The following is a 20,508-nucleotide window of genomic DNA, read 5'->3' on the forward strand; positions in this document are numbered from 1 at the left end:
ACAAAAGGAGATTGAGGAAGAATCGCACTGCTACAGGACCAACCCTAAATCAGACTTTTCCCTGCAGCCGCTGTGGCCGGACCTGCCTGTCCCACATTGGTCTTGTCAGCCACCAGCGAGCCTGCAGCAAACGTGGACTATTGCACCCTTCTTAAATCTTCGTTCGCGAAGCCAAGCCGAGAGAGAGAGAGAGAGCAACCCTAATAGATCCCACAGGGCATGAATGTCCTTGAGGAGCTGGCTCTAGTGGACAGGGGCAGCTACCAAGAAGTCCCTTGCCCTGGTGGATACCAAGGGGCTACTGGTGGACCAGTAGTGTTGCCAGGTTCAACCCAGGAAATATCTGGAGATTTTAAGGTGGAGCCAGAAGCAAGTGTGTGACAAGCATGATTGAACTCTAGAGGGAGTTCTGGCCATTGCATTTAAAGGGACCACACTCCTTTTCAATGCCTTCCCTCCACTGGAAATAATGGAAGATAGGGGCACCTTCTTTGGGGGCTCATAGAATTGAACCCCCTGGTCCAATCTTTTTGAAATTTAGGGTGGAGTTTGGAAAAAAGGCACCAGGTGCTATTCTGAAAATTTGGCTACCTCAAAAAATCCACCACCCCCGCACAGATACCCACAAATCGATTCTCCATTATACTCTATGGGGATCAGTCTCCATAGGGTATAATGGAATGCCCAGTGGACATTTCCCCCCCTTCTGCTAACCCTGAAGCAGGAGTAGGGCCTCCAAGCCAGGGGGTTCCCTGCCCCCAACCTGCGTTCATTCCCAGCAGGGAACTGGCAACCCTAAAAGGCCCCATGATGAAGACCAAAGGGGTACCTTTGAATATCCAAAGTCTATGCTAGGGATCATGAGCCCTGCATTAAAGGAGCTGTATGGGACGGGGGTTGTGGTAAGTAGGGGAACTGAGAAAGACTGAATGAAAAAGCTGGTTGGATCCAACCCATGATCTCTTGTGTACAGGGGGAAAATGGGATATGCAAAGAAGGGACAAGGGAGCTGGGGGGTGGGGTGGATGACCTCAATCTTGAATTCAGAATCTTCAGAAACAAATCTGTTTTTCTCATTCTATTTTTTCTGATTCAAACACCTATATTCATAGGGGTGAGTTTGACCCTCTTCTCCTTTCCGAGCACATCCTGGTGCATGTATCTGATGAAAAATATTTATTTATTATCTTCCTCATGATCCATGTAATCTCAAATTACTTTATTTTTAATCCACATCTAAGATCCTTATATTACTCATACACTACACCAGATAACTCTCCCTACTGTGGGACAATGAAATACTCTACAACACTGAATAACATAGCATCATTCTTTATACTTTATATTTAGTGTTCTTATTATACAGAAAATTATTCAAGCCTTTGACTTGTATATGTTGTAGATAAACCTCATATCTTGCTTATGACATTACTTCACGCAATATCTGATAGCGTACAGAATTGTGTGTATTGTAAAATGCTACAACATTCCTCGTATGTACTGTTCTCTCTTATTTGCAAATATGTTTACATCATAGCTGTACCATGTTTAAACTTCAAATAAAACTGGGGAAAATATTTTTTATTTATTTATGCCCCACTTTTCTCCTCAGTGGACACCCAAAGCAGCTCACGGCTTTCTCCAATCCTCCATTTTATCCTCATATTAAGTCTGTGAGCTAGGTTAGACAGAAAGTGTGTGACTGGCCCAAGATTGCCCAACAAGCTTCCAACCTGGACCTCCCAGGCCCTAGACCAACACCCTAACCAGGGGTGGAATTCTAGCAGAAGCTCCTTTGCATATTAGGTCACACCCCCTTGATGTAGCCAATCCTCCAAGAGCTCACAAAAAAGAGCTTTGTAAGCTCTTGGAGGATTGGCGACATCAGGGGTGTGTGGCCTAATATGCAAAGCAGCTTCTGCTAGAATTCCACCCCTGACCCTAACCACTGTACCACCCCAGCTCTCATCCTTCATTTGAGCATCCTTAGTTCATCTCTACAACCTTTGTTGTATTCACAACAGGACTGCCAACTTCTTTGTTTGCTGCTGCTCTTCTGTCCATCGTAGCAGGGTGGTCATACTTATGCCCGTGCTATGGAGGAATTGTCCTCCCCTAAAGATTAAATGACAGGACAAAAAAAAAAATTATTGATTGTGTATCTTGCTTTTCAGCCAAAATTAGTTCCCAACAAGGAATAAATATTCAACACAAATAACATGGAGGCATGCATTATCTTCAGTGCTAAGATTCTCTGGAGATAAGGCAAAAAGGGAGAAGGAATACAGACTTCTCATTTAAAAGATCCTCTACCTCTCATCTGTTTGCTTATTAAAATATTATTAAATTAAGATCCCATTCCATTCCCTCCTTTGACAGCCTAATCCACCATAGATCGTTACTTCCTGCCTAGAGGGAAGAACAGAGGGAAGTCTCAGATGATGTCATGTGACTTTCATAAAATCCACATCCATTCTTCGTTTGTGGGGTAGATGGCAAAAGTGTTATACAAAGAAACAGAGGAAGGCAGTGGCAAACTACCAATGCTTCTCATGTCTTCAAAGCCCCTTGCTGAGGTCACCAAAAGTTGGCTGCAACTTGACAGCACTTCACACACACACACACACACAAGAAATGTGTGAACAGAGCAGATGCAACAACTGTCCTGAATGACATACAGCAGTATTTGGTGCCATTCATTTGCCTTTGTTTGTCATGACTCACAACACAGTTGACAGCTACTCCCCCAAAACAGTGCCGGTGACCTAAAGAGTTTGCTGGAAAGGTGGTAGTTGCATTTTCCACCACACAAATGTTTATGAAATGCTGCTGCTAACAGTGAGAGGCAGAGTCTCTTGGTGAACTCCTGGCAACCTAAGAGGTGAATATAAATAAGAGGTGAGAAGGCTATTCCTTTGCATGGAGTGCCATTTCAGCTAATTTCCATCAAGCTGTTTTTATTTCTATCCCTCTTTTCTCCTCCATGGGGGCCCAAAGTGGTTTACTATGTTATTCTCCTCTCCTCCATTTTGTCCTCACAACATCCCTGTGAAGTAGGTTGGGTTTAGAAAGAGTGGCTGGCCCAAGCCTCCTTAGCAGAGTGGGGATTTGAACCTGACTCTCCCAGATCTCAGTCCAACACCTTAAATACTACATTAGACTTTGTGGGGATTCTGTTCTATCTCTAAGCATGTGTGTATTTGTGAGTGGACAGTTAGCAATCATTCACTGAGTCCCAGAACACAAGTGGTGAGGATTAGACCACATAGACCATTATACTTCCTAATGTCAACACTGGCTGATTCCATGCTTCAGAGCAGGCTGGGTGACCTATGACCCTACGCTGAGATCTCCAAAATGTGCATGTAATGCTGCCCATCTCTGGAGGTGCTCTTAGCACTATGAAGCATTGCCTAGAATTGAGATCCTGAGTGGAGCCATTGGCGCCTCTAGATTGATTGATTTATCTTAGATGACACTTTTTAACATAATACACACTTTTTTGAGTTATTTTGGTTGGTCCAAATAAAGGTATTCCATGACTTTTATTTTTGGAATTTGCAGAGGTTCTTTTGTTCATCTTAAAAGTGTGCTCTGTCAGTTTGGGTGGGAATGTATTTTGAGAGTATGTGGATATTTTCTCCTATTCACAACTGTAAATATATATAAAACTCTCTGCCTATGTTTACTCTGTGCTTTATCATGCAAACTGATAATGCTATTTAAATAGATAACAGTGTCGCCAGGCTTGTGTTTTTCACCTGGAGACCTCCAGAAGCAGCTTACAGGTCATCATTGACCTCCATGGCAGCTGCAACATGCAATACCATCTCACCACACAGAAAATGTATTTGCATTTGTTTGATGCTTTTATTTATTTCTGAGAATGCATTTGATGCATTTATTTATTTCTGTTATGCTTTTCTTACCACACGTGGGACTCAAAGAGGCTTCGATCATCATTCTCCCCTCCTCCTCTCTCTCACCAATATGGTGTAGTAGTTAAGTGCTTGGACTCTTATCTGGGAGAATCGGGTTTGATTCCCCACTTCTTCACATGCACCTGCTGATGTAACCTTGAGTTAATCACATGTTGTCACAGAGTTGTTCCTCTCAAGAGCAATTTCTGTCAGAGCTCTCAGCTCCACTTACTTCACATGTTGTCTGTTGTGGGGAAGAGAAAGGAAAGGAGATTGTAAAGCGCTCTGGATAGTGAAGGTGGGGTATAAATCCAATCACCTTCTCCTCTTCTTCTTCTTCCATAGAGTTTACCATCCAAAGCAGCAATTTTCTTTAGACCAGCTGATCTCTGGAGATCACTTGTAATTCTGGGAGATCTTCAGCCACCCCCTGTTCCCTGTAGTAATTATGATATCGTACATGAAAGTGATAAAAAAAAACCCATTTTATTATACTACTACACAGTTGGAATTTCTTTATTGTATTGACCACATGGAGATTGGCAAGCCTAACAGGGCTGAAAGTTTGTAAAGAGCCCAAAGGCACACAATGAGCTTCTATGGTAGAGGTGGGGATTCAAACTTGGGTTGCTCAGGGTCCTAGTCCAACACTTAAATCCACTACACCACACCTGTTCTCAGGTGCACCAGGGATTCTCAATCTGTAGATTACCCTGACCCCAACAATAGTCAAAATTCTCCTGCTGGGGTTGCAAGGCTTAAACTTGAGCTGGGAGAGAAGACTCAGGGCCCTCCTTTTCCCAGCAGCAGGAAAGGGAGAAAAGGGTGTGGACCGGCCATATTCCCTACTCCACCTTCCTGTGCCCTAAGGTGGTGGAAAGTGCTGTCAAGTCACAACTGACTGGTGGTGGTGGTGACCTCCTAAAAACAATATGGTGCCCAAAGAAGAGGAGATTGGATCTATACCCCACCCTTCACTACCTGAAAGAGTTTCAGAGCAGCTTACAATCTCCTTTCCCTTCCCCTCTTTACAACAGATGACCTGTGAGGTAGGTGGAGCTGAGAGAGCTCTTTCAAGAAGTGGAACAGCTCTGCAAGAGCTTCTGACTGACTCAAGATCACATCAGCCGGTGTGTTTGGAGGAGTGGGGAACCATGGCACCTGCCAACACCTCTTCTGGTATCTGCCAAGTGCTTTTAGAATGTGGGCAGGGCTAGGTGGGTCTTTTGCTTCTGTTTGGGCACTGGAGATTTGATTGGCAGTGCTGACTTCTAACTATGTTACTTAGGCAGCAGCTAGGGTTCCCAACCCCCCCGCCCTGCCGGGGGACCCCTGGATTAGGAGCCTTTCCCCCCGATCTCCAAGAACGTGGAAGTGGTAGGGGGGGGGGGGAAACGGCGCAGCCTCCCTTCACGAGGTGCATGCTGCGACTCGTAGTCCTTGCATCCTCTCCGGCTGCTACAGGCGTCTCCTCGGAGAGTCTGGCCGGCGGAGGGGGGGGGAGCTCCGCCCCCAGAGGACCATGTGCATTTCTACCTCTGGAGGCTTCAGTCACTGATGAAAACACTTCCTCTTGGGATGGGGTGTCTGTGTTACTTTGAAAAATAGAGTAGAGAGGCCGATCCCCCTTCAGTGTTGCCAGAAATGGCGGGGGGGGGGGGGGGAGTCTGCTGAGTACTTCATTATTCTCTATGTGGAGATCAATTCTCATAGGGTATAATGGGGAATTGATCTGGAGGTTTTGAGGGCTCTAGGGGCACTGTTTTTTGAGATAGAGGCACCAAATTTTCAGTATAGTATCTAGTGACTCTCTCCAAAGTATCCACCAAGTTTCAAAACGATTGGACCATGGGGTCCAATTCTATGAGCCCCAAAAGAAGGTGCCCCTATCCTTCATTATTTCCTATGGAAGGAAGACATTTAAAAAGGTGTGCAGTCCCTTTAAATGTGATGGCCAGAACTCCCTTGGAGTTCAATTATGCTTGTCACACCCTTGCTCCTGGTTCCGCCCTGATGTCTCCTGGCTCCACCCCCAAAGTCCCCAGATATTTCTTGAATTGGACTTGGCAACCCTAGCAGCAGCTGCCACCACAGGACAAAGATCTTCACTGTGTGACTGAAGGTAATCTGTAGCAGCCATTTTGTGGCTGGCTGCACCTCCTGTGGCAGCCATTTTGAAGCTATGCCTGGCACAATGTATCAGAATTCCAAAGGTGCCCGCAGGTTTGAAAAGGATGGGGACTCTTGCTGTGGGTTTTTTCTGCATAGCATCCTTGAATTTCCCTGGTGGTTTCCTATCCATATACAAACAATATATACAATCCATATACAAACCATTTAGCTTGTGAGATCTGACAAGATCAGACTAGCCTGTGCCATCCATTTCCAGAGTTTTAGCTGTTTTCCAATTACACACCAGTGGTGCCATGACACTGTGGTAGTAGGTCATAAAAGGTAGTTGAGAAACAAGCCACGGGAGAAGCACTAGCGAAACTTTATAACAATAATCAGCAAGGTTTTCTACTCCCAGGATTTGTACAACTGGTGTTTTCATCCCAAGGTCCCTTCAGAGAAACCAGATTATTATTATTTTTGGAGGAATGTGGCTTCAAATCACCAGTTGCAGAATCCCAGAAACAAAATCCATGTGATACCTTTTAGGCCCCCATCCGTCTACCATCTTGCAGACTGTGCATAACAGAAATGTTCAGGGGAATAGTTGCATAAAAGGATTAGAACTAGTATTATGGAAGGACTCCATGAGCCACCTTCATAGCTGAAGAGGACTGCAGTCCACTGCAGTGTTTACTGTATGCGCCGCCTTGTTTTCACTGCACCGTCTTCTACCCTTGTCATCCACGTTCTGCATTGTTTATGCTATGTCAAGCCTCAGACAGTATTTGGTTGCATGGTTTCCTAATTTCTCTAAACCTAATTACTTATTTATCTTTTTATTTATCAGATTTATATCCCGCCCTCTCCTGACTTTTGCCTTGTTGAGTGGATGCCTTATATTGCATGATTGGTTTTTTACAGATCAAGATGGGTAGTCATGCTCATCTGTTTGTAGCAGCAGAAAAGAGCAAGAGTCCAGTAGCACGTTAAAGAATGACAAAATTTGTGGCAGGGGATAAGCTTTTGTGAGTCACTGCTCCCTTCTTCAGATACTTCTATTGTATACTTCTACTGTATACTTCGTCCTTGAAGAAATGAGCACAGACTCAGGAAACCTCATCCCCTGCCACAAATCATGTTTGTCTTTAAGGTGCTACTGGACTTTTCTTCTTTTTTTTCCTGGATTTTCATAGGTATTGTAATCTGCCTTGAGTCTCATTGAGAAAGGCTGGTGATAAATGAAGTAAAGAAAACAAAGACAAATAAAAATGGCACAATGCATTGCACAAGCATCTGCATTCTGAAGAATGATTCATCCACTGGGACCTTTTTAAAAAAAAAATCCAATCTGATGAAGAGATCTGGAGACCTTAGAGGCTTGCATGATTTATTATTGACATTATTTACAGTCAACCTTTATCAATGGGGCTCAAAGGCAGGTTACATCATGTAAATCAATGCAATCAGTAAAATGGATCATCTGATAAGCAATGAAATAGGACTACAATTACAGAAGCATGAAACAAAGTTTAAGCATTCAACATGTCATGTTCAACAATGCAGAGCATGGTATCACGTAAGTAGAATTACAAAGTGTCGTGTTATTTTGGTTGATCTGCATAATAGGTATAACATGGATTTTGGAATTTGCCACCTATTCGTTTTCTGCTTTAGAAATATCAGTTAGATCTTTGCTGAGCAATTACTTTAGCCGTTGTGCATTCAAACCACTTACTGTCAGGGAAACGTTGACGGTCAGAGATTCTTGGAAGGCTGCAGCAGAAGGGTGAAAACACATAAAGACGACCGTTTTCGCACACAGCTTACCTCGCAGTCACAATACTGTTCCCTCCGCAGCGTCTGTCGGATTTCTCACCATCTGCGCTGGAGTTACAGGAAGTGCCGCGGATTTTGCGTAGCAAACGTAAACTGGGTTTTAGCGGTTTACGTTTGCTATGCAAAAGCTGCGGCACTTCCTGTAGCTTCGGCGCAGATGGTGGGAAATCCGACCAGACGCTGCGGAGGGAACAGGATTGTGACTGCGAGGTAAGCTGTGTGTGAAAATGGTCATCTTTATGTGTTTTCACCCTTCTGCTGCAGCCTTCCAAGAATCTCTGACCATCAACGTTTCCCTGACAGTAAGTGGTTTGAATGCACAATGGCTAAAGTAATTGCTCAGCAAACATCTAACTGATATTTCTAAAGCAGAAAATGAATAGGTGGCAAATTCCAAAATCCATGAGGTGAGCTGTGTGCGAAAATGGCTGATATTTGACTAGCACACTTTCAAATGGATTTGTATGCTTGATGCATCGGGAAAAAGCTGCCCCCTTTTTTTTTTTTCTTACTCTTCCTATCACACTGGCATTCTTAGTTCCCCACTGCCATAAAAGAAAGCACACCATGCTGAAATCTGTAGCTGAAAGTTAGTGTTTCTGCCCCAAAGACTTCTGTTGAAAACCTCATTATAAGCAACCACCTAGGGTTGTCGTTCTGCAGGTGGGGTCTGGGCAGGGCTGGGGGAATGCCGTGGAACAGAGTTCTGGAACCACTTTATGGAGAAAATGGCTGCTTTGGAGGGTGGACTCCTTGTCAATATTATATCCCACTAAAGCCCCTCCCCTCCTTAAGCCTCACCTCCTCAGACTCCACCCCCAAAATCTCCAGGAATTTACCAAACCAGAATTGGCAACCTTACAATCCAATATCATAAAGAGCTAGCATTTTCTGAGAGACTTCAACATATGTGGAAATTTATAAGATCAAGAAAGGTGATTTTCAAAAGGAACCCTTAAATAAATCAAAAGCACAGTGTGCATCTTCATATTGTGATTTTAACAGGGCTTAAGAACTGCAACATTTTGCAGAATTCTTTATTTAGCTAGCGACTTTATCGATATCCCTCTTTCTCCCCCATAAGAACCCAAAGTGGCTAACATTATTCTTCTCTCCTCCATTTTACCTACACAACAACCCTGTGAGGTTGGTTAGAATGAGAGTGTGTGACTGGCCCAAGGTCACCCAGCAAGTTTCCATGGCGTGACTGGAGACTCAAATCTGGATTTCCCAGATTCCAGTTTGACACTTTAACCACCACACCACACTGGCTCTTAAGCTACCTCAGCCAAACCAGCCACATTCTGTATGATTTTGCACAAAGCTCTGTTTGTGAGAACTCTCATTTGTTCATTTATCATTTATTGACTTCATCTGTAGCTCCCCTTTCTGACTGAGATTTGTGGAGGACTACAAAATATTTTTTGAAAAGCAATTCAGGCCAACAGCCTAAGACATCCACAGACAATGCAAATAGCATATGGATTGTGAAATTAGACAGGAACTAAAAAAAAAACTGTGTAAGGGATGACATACAGGAAGGGGGTTACAGAGACAGAAGACAAGGCAGTCAGAGGAAAATGATACAATACAATAAACTGTGCAATTAGGGTTGCCAATCCCCAGGTGGGGGCAGGGGATCCCCCAGTTTGGAGACCCTCCCCCCGCTTCAAGGTCGTCAGAAAGCGGGGGGAGGGGAGGGAAATGTCTGCTGGGAACTCTATTATTCCCTATGGAGATTTATTCCCATAGAAAATCATGTAGAATTGATCTGTGGGTATCTGGGGCTCCGGAGGGGCTGTTTTTTGGGGTAGAGGCACCAAATTTTCAGTATAGCATTTAGTGCCTCTTCCCAAAATACCCCCCAAGTTTCAAAAAGATTGGATCAGGGGGTCCAATTCTATGAGCCCCAAAAGAAAGTGCTCCTATACTTCATTATTTCCTATGGAAGGAAGGAATTGAAAGGTGTGCCGTCCCTTTAAATATGATGGCCAGAACTCTCTTTGGAGTTCAATTATGCTTGTCACAGCCTTGATCTTGGCTCCACCCCTAATGTCTCCTGGCTCCACCCCCAAACTCTCCTGGCTCCATCCCCAAAGTCCCCAGATATTTCTTGAATTGGACTTGGCAACCCTATGTGCAATGGACTTATAAAAGCCACCTCCGGAGCTATTGCATTGTACTCCAGTTCTAATCCCTCTATATGAATGCTCTGTAGAACATTTCTGTTTTGTACAGATCTAATGCCGTCACTCACAGAAACACTTTTTGCAAGACTGTCTGTCTTGATTATATCAGTGCAAAGGGGGAATGGTGTGTTTTCTTCTTTAAAAACATAAAAAGGTGTAGTTTATGAGTTTGGACATGCTTATTATCTCAGATCTTTTATGGTTTCAAACAGATTTATGATACCAAACTCACTGAAGCTGCCAATTTGAGTCCACTTTCCTGCTGCCATCTTGTGTGGTATTGCTAACCCCAGCTAAACCAATTTCCAAGACTGCATGCCTATGTTATAACTCTTAAATCACTCACTTTATCTGAGCCTTATTGGGAGGGGAAAGTATACTCATTCCTGAGAAGCATTTAACATTTTTTTAAAAAAAGTATTATAGTTTTTAAAGTATCAGGGCAAAATGTATGTGGAATGCATTCATTAAGAAGAACCGAGTATGATTAAGTCATTTTAAAATAATCTGTTAGAACATTGTGGAGTAATTGGTTTATGTATAATCTAGCCAGCATAATAGATCACGAGCCTAAGTATGTAAGAGTTTAAATAGCAAATGTACTAACTGTCTTTCCCCACCATCAATGGGTCAATCCTTTCTTGATTTCGATGTTTATTATAACGAAATGTCACCCCTTTAAAATGCATTTGTGTCACCCTTTATTTCCAACTGGTGCCGCTCTGCATAAGATTTTCCACTGAAATGTTGGGTAGTTTGTATACCCAAGTGTACAAATGAAGTGTGAATCAACTGGGGGTGTGTGTAAATAACTTGCTGGAGATTTAAACCCAGAAACCACTTTTTGAGCTTTGCAAGATAAATCCTTTATTGGCATGATTCTCTATAAGTGAAATGTACATGCGCCTATAACGTTTCATTTTTAAAAAGAGTACTTTATTGCTTTTCCCACTCCAATATGGTGCAGTGGTTTATGTATCAGAGTAAGACCTGGGAGACCCAGGTTCAAATTCCCCCTCTGCCATGGAAGTTTGCTGGGTGACCTTGGGCCAGTCATGTTCTCCCAGCCTAATCTACCTCACAGATATTGTTGTGAAGATAAAATGGAATATAGGAGAATGAGGTCATCTACTGCTTTAAGTCCCCATTGATGAGGAAAGCAGGGTATAAATATCTATTTAACAGAGTAGATAATAGACAATGTCTTGTGCAACAGAATGCCTAGTCCATGGCAGAAGAAGCATTTGAACTCATACCCCAATACCAACTGCTTTATTCTCTCAAACATAAAAGGCAGCATATTAATTTGCTTATCAAACTTTGTACCGCATTATGTTCAAAGTGGAACTTGTTGGGTTATCACTGACACAACTCCTGTGCCTCTCTAACAGTTGCACTGTGGGGGAGAAGTTTTCTCCAGTGGTGCCAAAAGGAGGAAAAAAAGATGAACCTCTTTGTCTCTGCAATAAAACTGATAAAGGCACAGAGGCCCTGCTAAAGAACAAACACATAACCTAAGGCATATGTATCCAGAAAGGAGCAAGCATTCATTCATTACAGATCAGTTCAGGTGGGTTGGTTAGAATTGGCAGAACAAAGTTTGAGTTTAGTGACACCTTTAAGATCAACAGTTTTATTCTGGGTATAAGCTTTTGTGTGCATACACATGGAAGCTTATACAAAGAATAAAAATTTATTGGTCTTAAAGGTGTCTCTGGACTCAGAAATTCATTAAAGAAACAAGATATGCTATAGTGTGATTCACAAAGCCCCTTCAGGCCCAACGCTCGGAACTCTTCAGGTGGTTTTAGGTTTAGCCACTTCTCTCACTATCTCCCATGTTTTCAGTGTGAAAGTAATAATTTTAAGGACCTACCTTAAAGGGCTGTTTGTAAGGACTGCTGGGATATTACTTGGATTGAGAATTGCTGTGGTCTAGTGATTAAGAGTGCTGGATCATTATCTGGGAGACCCAGGTTCAAATGTGCCATAGAAGCTTGCTGGGTGACACACGCTCTCAGCCTAACCTACCTGATAGGGCTGTTGTAAGGATAAAACAGAGGCAAGGAGAATATAAGCTGCTTTGGGACCCCATTGGGGACAAAGGTGGAGTACAAATGAATAAAGTAAAATAAAACACAAATAGGAACATGAAGAATCTTTGGCACTCAAAAACTTAGATATAAATGGCCCCCTAAACTAGAACATTACAGTCTATATAGATACACTGATCTGTGGCTGATTAAATATGCTGTTAATTTTTTAAAAAAGAATTTCACTCCCTGTGCAAAAGCTAGCCTCAATCCAAGCAAAGGACACTAAATATAGCTGCAGTCCTATAGGAATAATTGCTATTGAACCCAATGGGTCTTTCTTTTGAGTAAAAATGCACAGAATTGGGCTGAGGAAAGGTATTTGTTTGATTGCAAATGGAAGAATTAAGTTTCTTCCAGTTTTACACTCTTTTCCAGAACTGCCTTTTACACAAGTTAATTGCTTTTAAAAGGCAGGAGACAATTTTCCCCCTCAAATATATTATCAGGTAAGAGATAACAGAAGTATTGTTCTCTCCTGATAGCCCAGGCTGCCCGGTTGCTTGTTTACTTTCAAAGATGGATCCAGGATATTTTTGCTTGACTTCCCTCCCCCACTCCACCCGCTTGTTTTAAGGGAAATATAATCCAATCAGGCAGTAGCCAATCTCGAGTTTCACTCCCTTGCGTGTGAGTTTACATTGCAATTGTCCAGGCTTCGATCACATGGACGAGCGCCCAGCAGCCCGGTCCAAGAGGAGACTACAATGCCCAGCGTGCCCTTCTGCTCCCTGATCAATGGACCTTATTTGAATAATCTGTGAGCTCTTGGCCTCAAGCCAATCAGCTGTCAGGGACCCATGATAAATCGCAATGCATTATTGATAATCATAATTACTCTGACATGCGCATTCCAGTCCCGGGAGTAATTTCCCAACTCTAGGAATTTGTTGTGAAGAAGCAGAAAATAATTGCTACTATTTCGCTCCCGATGCGGGTGCACCATGTCGAGGCGCAAGCAGGCGAAGCCGCAGCACATCCATTCAGACGAGCAGCCGCCCCCGGATGTAGCAAATGGTAAAGCACGGCCGAGGGAGCCCCCGGGTCAATTTACCAACTTTAATTGATGGGCAAAAGAAATCAACCGGGGGGGGGGGGGCTTAGTTGTTTTTTGTGTGTGCGAGTGGGTTCTTTCTCCCACCCACTTCCTTAGCGCGTTGGGGCTCCCTTTTTTGCGATCTTTGACCAAAGGGATCTCTTCGGGACCTGGACCACTTTTTCATTCCCCTAAGCGCTTTCTTGTGGTTCTCCCCCCCCCCCGGAGCGGAGCAGAAAATGTGCGTATTATTATCATTTTAATTTTCAAGGGTTCTTCCTTCCCCCCCTTTCCGTCTATAGCCAATCCGTACTGGATCCGGATTTTGATCACTTTTTTTTTTTAATAAAAGGGAGCCCCCCCCCCCCTTTCTAATTTTTAAACAATTTAAAAACTTTTTTTTTAACTCCACTCTCTTTACCTATCTTGTCTTCTGTCCCCTTTTCGTTCTCCCCACCCGGTGGGGGGAAAAAAACTTTTCGTATTATACGCGGCTCCGCGATCTCTTTTAGCATCCTTTGCGGTGGGTCAATTTCTCCCGCGATTCCAAAGGAGGGCAAACTCCCCGAACTTTTTTTCCTCGCTGGGGGAAATCTTTGGGGAGGCAGGCGAAAGAAACACCGCGAGTCACCTTTTGTAATGTAAGGAGGGTGCCTGGGTGGGGGTGGGGGTCTCCTCCCTTTATTTGCAAAGGGGGGGGGTCCTCGCTGTTTTGGTCCCCCAAAAAGTACCTTCAAACTTGGGGCTCTCTTTTCTGGCGAGGGAGCACGAGAGATGGCAACCAACCCGGGACCTTTTGTGGCTTGACCTCCAGCCATCTTTGATTTCCGACTTCCTAAAATAACTCCGGTGAGCTAATATGGTGTGCTGGGGGGTGGGGAGGGGAGAGGCGATCGCCTTAAAATATTTCCCAAACACGCCGCTGGCTTTTCTCTCTTTCCAGCTGCTGCTGCATGGCTCTTTTTTTGGGGGGGGGGGGTTTGCTCCCCCCCCCTCTTTCTATAGAAGCGAGAAATTTCGGGCTTTTCTTCGTAGAATTTTACTAGCTATGATGATGGGGGGTGGATGAGCCGTTGCTATTGCAGAACTCGCTAGAAGGTTAACTCGGAGACTTTTAAATGCCTGGTTTTTGGAGGGGGGAAGTGATGCATTGAATGCGATGCGTTGCGTCGGGGAGGGGGGAAATCGGAAAACTGGATTGTAGTCTGTGCTTAAATTTCAGATTTTAGTTGATTTTCAAAGGGTGGTTCGGAGTAAATCCCGGGTGGGGGAGAGAGAAGGTTTTTAAAAAGCTTGGAGCTTTGGCTATTTAGTCCATGCGATCCTTAACTGATGCAGTTACGGGGAGGGGAAGTGATCGATTGGCTGAGTAAAACGGGAAATTGGGATTTCATTATTAATTCGATCAGCGATCGGGGAAAGCCGTTTGGGTATTCCTTGAGGGCGTCAGTGACGCTTGGCAGATAACTTTTTTTGCAGATACTTTTAAGTGCACTTTGCTTCTTCCCAATGATGAGTGCTTGGAAAATGGGATAGAATAATAAAACAAGGGGTTTTTTATTTTTAAGTTAGGTTGAACTTTTAAGATTCAGCTTTCCAAAATCCTCTCCCCATCACCACAATAGATGAAAATGGACGGTAACAATGTACATTAGGGAGTGGGTGGGGGTGCTTCTCTTTTGCAAACCCGCGGGAGGTTTGTAGGCTTCCCCCTCCCCCTCGCTCGCTTCCCTTTTCTTTTGAGTCCGAAAGTGCAATTGTTGAGTCCGGTTAATGGTGATTTAAGAAAACGGCAATCTGGCCAGAGGGCCATAAATCCCATGTTTAATGCATGACTGTTTTCCCTTTGTGCATATGGTTAGGATGGCGCATGGGGAGGAGGGGGGGTCGGTGGGGGGGTGATGTTTCCACATGTAAATCTTCGCCCGCTGCTTGGAAAGCAAGCGAGCCACCTCCTGGGGGCTGTCTTGAAACAAAAGGGTTAATAACTTCGCCGGAGTTTCCGTGCTCGGGAGGGGAGGAGGGGGAAAGAAAATAGGCGAAGTGCTTCGATGGGTGCCTACGTGCGCTCGAAGTCCTGCCGGAGCCACCTCGTTTCCAGATATATTGCTTAATGCGTCAATTTCACGTTTTTCACACGCTGATTTGCAGCAGAACAACTGCTTTCCCTCTCCCACTTCTCTTTCAGTGGTGGGGAGCTCTTTTAATTACCAGTAAAGTAAAAGACGGACGATCCTCCCCCCACCCCTCCGGTTTATTCTGTTCCAGCTTCTTATCACCCGGTAACAACATGACGCTCTTCAATCCTAGTCAATTGTTTGGAAGGCAACTTTTTTTCGCGAGTAGAAAGGAACATTTCGGTTGCTCTCTGGCGCCACTCGGAGGACACTGCATTGAGCTGCCGAGTGGAAGAAAAAGGCATTTCCTACCCGTTGTCTTTGGAGATCGAACCCTTTCATGGTTTAGGTCTTGTTCTTCCTGGTGTCGCAGAGCTGGGTTAAATGGACGTGGACTCTTAAACTCTGTCGGGATGGGAGCTCATGGCTCTGTGACTAAACTTTAGAAGAGCGGGAGAGCATAATGTTTAAGCTTTTGAGTCTGTTCAGTGCCTAGATGAGAAACGTCTGACTTCTTGCCTTGGGTAAACCACTAAATTATTGTGTTTATAGCACAAAATAAAGAAGAGCTGTTTACGGCACAGTTCTATGCAAAGTTACTCCAAATGCACTGAAATTCATGAAACTAGAGTGGAGTAACCTTACATAGGGTTGCACAGTAAGTTCCTTAAAAGCAGGTGCCAATTTCATCAGATACAGCACTGAGTACCCAATAAAGGCTCTTTCTTACAAGGCACTATCAGACTCTTTATTCTGTCTAGCATTGTATCTTGTTTTGTACAGTTATCTTCACAACAGCCCTGTCAGGTAGGAAGGTAGGGAGTACCTTGCTGAAAACCACCCAGATGAGCTCTGAGATCTGATTGGGCACAAAAATTCAAACCCGTAGCAGAAACTTTATCTTCTGCTTTATGATACAAATCATAAGGGTGGGTGAATCTCAAATCAAGTTTCCTCACTCTTTGTTCACTGTTTCAGTTAGACTCTAGAGATTATATTCTCTAGTGATGCATTTTCAGATATCAAGTTGATGGCTTTTAATGAGAAAAGTACCATGAGAATTTGCATATGTGTATGCGTGGAATCTTATGGCACATGAAAGAGTAATGTGTTTATTGTTCATGACTGTAAAGCAAGTTGCAAGCCTTGGCCCAAAGCAAAATACCCAAAACCTAAAGCCACCATTTTTGTTTTAATTGGGTTAGTTGTAAGAAAATGGTGTGTAAACTTTTGAACTCTTGATCAGTGCTGGTCTTTAAGAAGCCACCCCACATCTGTTATTGTATAGACTTAACTATGCATGCCAAGAAGGCATTTTATCTCTTGGCTTTAGGGAAGGAAACTTACATGCAAAATTAAAATTTGCAAAGCCACCTGTGAATTGCCCCCTCCCCCAAGAACACAATATCATGTGGAGGTGGGGGGGTTTTTTGGAGGGGGGGAAATGTTGCTTCTGACTGAGTGATTAATTAACAGATTAAAAAATAGCAGGTGCTCTCTTGAGAACAATAATTGCATACTGAAAATTAGCATTTTCCACTGCAAAGGATTTAACTGCCCATTGTACTTGTGTAATAGCCATTAACCTACATTCTTCTTTTTTCCCCTCCAAAAGGCAGTTTTAAAACTTGAAAAGCCTGCAATTTTTTCCCCTTAAGCCTGTAGCTACAGCTTCAACTTGAGAATTAGAGTAACAGAAAACTTATAAGGTGTTGGCGATAAATAGCGTAATGGTTAGGCTAGGCATAATGGTCTAACATGACTTCAACATTGGGAAATTTCGCTCTCCCCAGAATTGCTGTTTTAAAGAGAATCAGCTTGTGGGGGTGACAAAAATAAGTAAAATCAATTTTTGTTTTCAGAGAACTGTTTAGAAATTTTTTCAGGTGGGCAGCTGTGTTGGTCTGCAAAAGAAAAGCGAGTCCAGGAACACTTTAAGGACCAAGAAGATTTCAAGGGTGTATCAGCTCTAGAGCCACATGGTATCTGACAAAGGTAACTTTGATTCTCAAAACCTTGTGCGCTAGAAATCTTGTTGGGCCTTCTCCTTAAGGTGCTGCTGGACTCCAGTCTTGCTCTTCTAGAAATAGGTTGAGGCTGTAGATCTGGTACCAAAGAAGAAAAGTTCAGAGTTCCTGCAAACACTAGAACAAATTTGGCACTGACCTTAAATCTGAAGCCAGCACTGATCCCACCTGTGTTCAGAGTAACTGGCAATAGGATGAACCATTTGAGGAGGGTGGGATGTGTTCCTCTCTTCCTCCCCCCTTGCGCGCTCTCGCTCTATGCCAGTGAAACACTATATTGCCTGTAGGGACCGGGCCTTGTCTGCTCAGCCAGGCAGCGGGTGACGTTTTGACAGAGCTGCTGCTTTAACCTCTGCCTCCTCCTGCCTGCGGTGGGTGGTAAGTTGATGTCAAGCTTACAATTAGGACTCTCATGCAATTGACCTTGGCAGCGGGGTTTTGCACTGTTTAGCCTGGTCTTAAACACTGGACTAGTGTTCAGTGTGGTCTGCGGCTGCCTTGTTGATAGGCAAGGGACTCGCTGGTGGAGGTAATTGAGCGTGGAAGAAGAAATGGGTCCTGGAGTAAGGTAGAAGCCAGGGGGCTCTCTCCCCTCCTGCTCTTCTCCCCACTCTCTTCTAGGGTATAGACTCTTGCAACTGTAAGTGGGCATTCATAATATGTGAGTGTCTCTGCTCCTCCTGTTTACTCATGAAGCTAGAGGATGTGATCAGTAATGGGATTATTAATTCAGTAGCTAATCTGCATCTCTGCCACTTCTTTTTAGATTCAAGGTGGTCCAAAATAAAAGTTTTAAAGACCAGACAAAATGACACAAAACTGTGGGCAAGTGTTTGAGTTTTACAGAATTCTTCATCAAGCTGGATCTTGAATGCAGAACTGGGTGTGTGTGTGTGTTTGAATAAATGCATTTGCTTCTTCCCTCTCCACCTGTAAATGCCTAGCTTGATGAGGAGTTCTGGCTTGTGCACTGTTTTGTGTCAGTTTGGCGGGTCTTAATAAAACACAGCTTGTGTGTTTGGATCTGTCCTTTTGGCTTCTTAAATTAGACTCATGTTGGATTGCAAAAAAGAATTCTTTTTATGGGATCTTCTAGTATCTTTTGCATAGTTTGGGGAGGCATTATTAATAAGCAGGAGTCTAGAAGTTTAAAGATTTAGCTTTTTAAAAAAATCTGTTTTTGTAGATCAGAACCCACAAACGAATGTGTAGATAAAAATGTTGTCTTCTTTAAGAGGTCATAAGATTCTTGTTCAGTTTTTTCTGCTTCAGTGTAGCACAGCTGCTCTTTTGGAGCCATTAAGCTGCGCTGGGTTGGGATTGGCTGTCTTGTGTACAAAATAATACTTTACGTGACTCTGTCTTTTGTTTAATGTTGTGCAGTTCATGTAGAAAATAGAAAGTATGAAGAATTTATCACTCCCGAGTCAGAAAAATTACTCTTGCAGTTCTTTGGAGATGGCTGTTTTTAGTAGTATACTGTCCTCCTCTGTTTGGCTGCTGGTTGAAATGGATGTTAACTAAAGCTTTTGGTTTTGAGCCTTGGTAGAAAACTATGAGACTTTTTAAAATGGTGTTAACATTATCCACCATATTTCTAAAGCACTTCTAAAATAGTTTCAAAGAGTTCATTGTAAGAAAGACAGAATTTAAAACTCTTAACTGAGGAATAAAGGCTTGTTGAATTCTGTGAAATTTCAAGTAAGCCTGCAATGCTAAGCAAAAAGTTATTTTGTCTTTCCTCTTAGTACACTTAAAGGGTGATGGTATAATTCCTTTCACATGTGGTGTGTGCTAGTCACAGACCGTTCTGGAAGCCTGAATTGTGTCTTCACTAATCATTGATTTGAAAATCAAAAGCCTCATGCATCTGATTTGATCCAAAGGTGTTTCCTGGCCTACATGTGTAACTAATTGGTATTGATCCAACTCTGGGGCTATTTAGTGGTATTATCTACAGTCATGGTTGGAAACTGGAAATGTTTAACCAAAAAGATCATATATTTTTTTTCATGTGTAAAGCGATACACAGTGAAATATCTAACCCAATCTAACCATTATTCAAAACAGTTGCAAGAAGTTCATCTGGGTCTTTTGTGGAGTGATTGGAATGCTTTTTGGTTTTGTGCGGCCATTTTTGCCTAATGAAGGAGAAATGCTGAGGTTTTGATCTAAATGGCTGAGGGGGGGAACATTTTAGTATCAAATGGAGGCCTAAAAATTAGAAGCCATTCAGGACTTTTGAACAGTGCTGACGCTTCTAATGAGCATGATGAGTTTATGTGGGGCTGACTTATATACTTCAGACAAGGTGTGCGGGGGGGGGGAGAATAGGCACCACCCAGCAGAATTTGGTTTACTTCAGTGGGGTTTCAATATATCCTGTTGAACTAAATGAGATTTAAAGTGTTCACTGTGTCAGGATCATCCCTTTTGGAAAAAAAAAATGAGGTGACCTGTTTGGAAATCTCTGTCATGGTGATGAAACTGAACCATGAATCTGTGGGCCCAAACTTGCTCATTTAGGCATGGTTTGGAGGCAATTGAATAAAGACCTCACCTAGAGACCCACTGCCAGTCTGAATAGACAGTACTAAGCCTGATAGACCAATGGTGTAACTTGGTATGAAGCAGCTTCATTTGTACAGGATCTCTAGCTGGATGTGGGGCTGCTCCATCCCACTTTCTCGATCTGTGCGCTGACTGTAAAATGGGGTCAGTTACAGCACAGTTAGATATGATTGCGGAAGCTTCTTGCACTGTTGCTGTCTAAAAATTTCTTAAAATATATTAGAAGCAGGAAACCAGCCAGGGAGGCAGTGGAGCCCATGGATGACCAAGGGGTCAAAGGATTACTGAAGGAGGATAGGGAAATGGCTGAGAAGCTAAATGAATTTTTTGCCTCCGTCTTCACTATGAAAGATGAGAAGTGTTTGCCTGCTCCGGAACCACTTATATTGGAAGGGGTGTTGAAAGACCTGAGCCAGATTGAGGTGACAAGAGAGGAGGTCCTACAACTGATGGACAAATTAAAAACTAATAAGTCACCAGGTCCGGATGGCATACATCCAAGAGTTCTGAAAGAACTCAAAATTGAACTTGTGGATCTCCTGACAAAAATATGTAATCTTTAATTGAAATCTGCCTCCGTTCCTGAGGACTGGAAGGTAGCAAA

General features: G+C 43.3%; 1 protein-coding gene across 2 annotated transcripts in view; it reads left to right on the plus strand.

Annotated features, from left to right (window-relative positions):
• Positions 1-12,872: 12,872 nt before the first annotated feature.
• SALL4 (spalt like transcription factor 4) overlaps positions 12,873-20,508 on the plus strand; it is a 34,620-nt gene continuing 26,984 nt past the window's right edge. Inside the window, exon 1 of one of the 2 annotated variants that reach the window (XM_060230778.1) lies at positions 12,873-13,170. In XM_060230778.1, the coding sequence (XP_060086761.1) occupies positions 13,098-13,170 (73 nt within the window). In that variant the 5' untranslated portion in view covers positions 12,873-13,097. Of the gene's footprint in view, positions 13,171-14,001; positions 14,039-20,508 lie in introns of those variants that run through there. The other variant, XM_060230780.1, reaches the window with a different exon arrangement.

This window comes from Heteronotia binoei, chromosome 2 (genome assembly GCF_032191835.1).
Source record: "Heteronotia binoei isolate CCM8104 ecotype False Entrance Well chromosome 2, APGP_CSIRO_Hbin_v1, whole genome shotgun sequence".
NCBI lineage: Eukaryota > Metazoa > Chordata > Lepidosauria > Squamata > Gekkonidae > Heteronotia > Heteronotia binoei.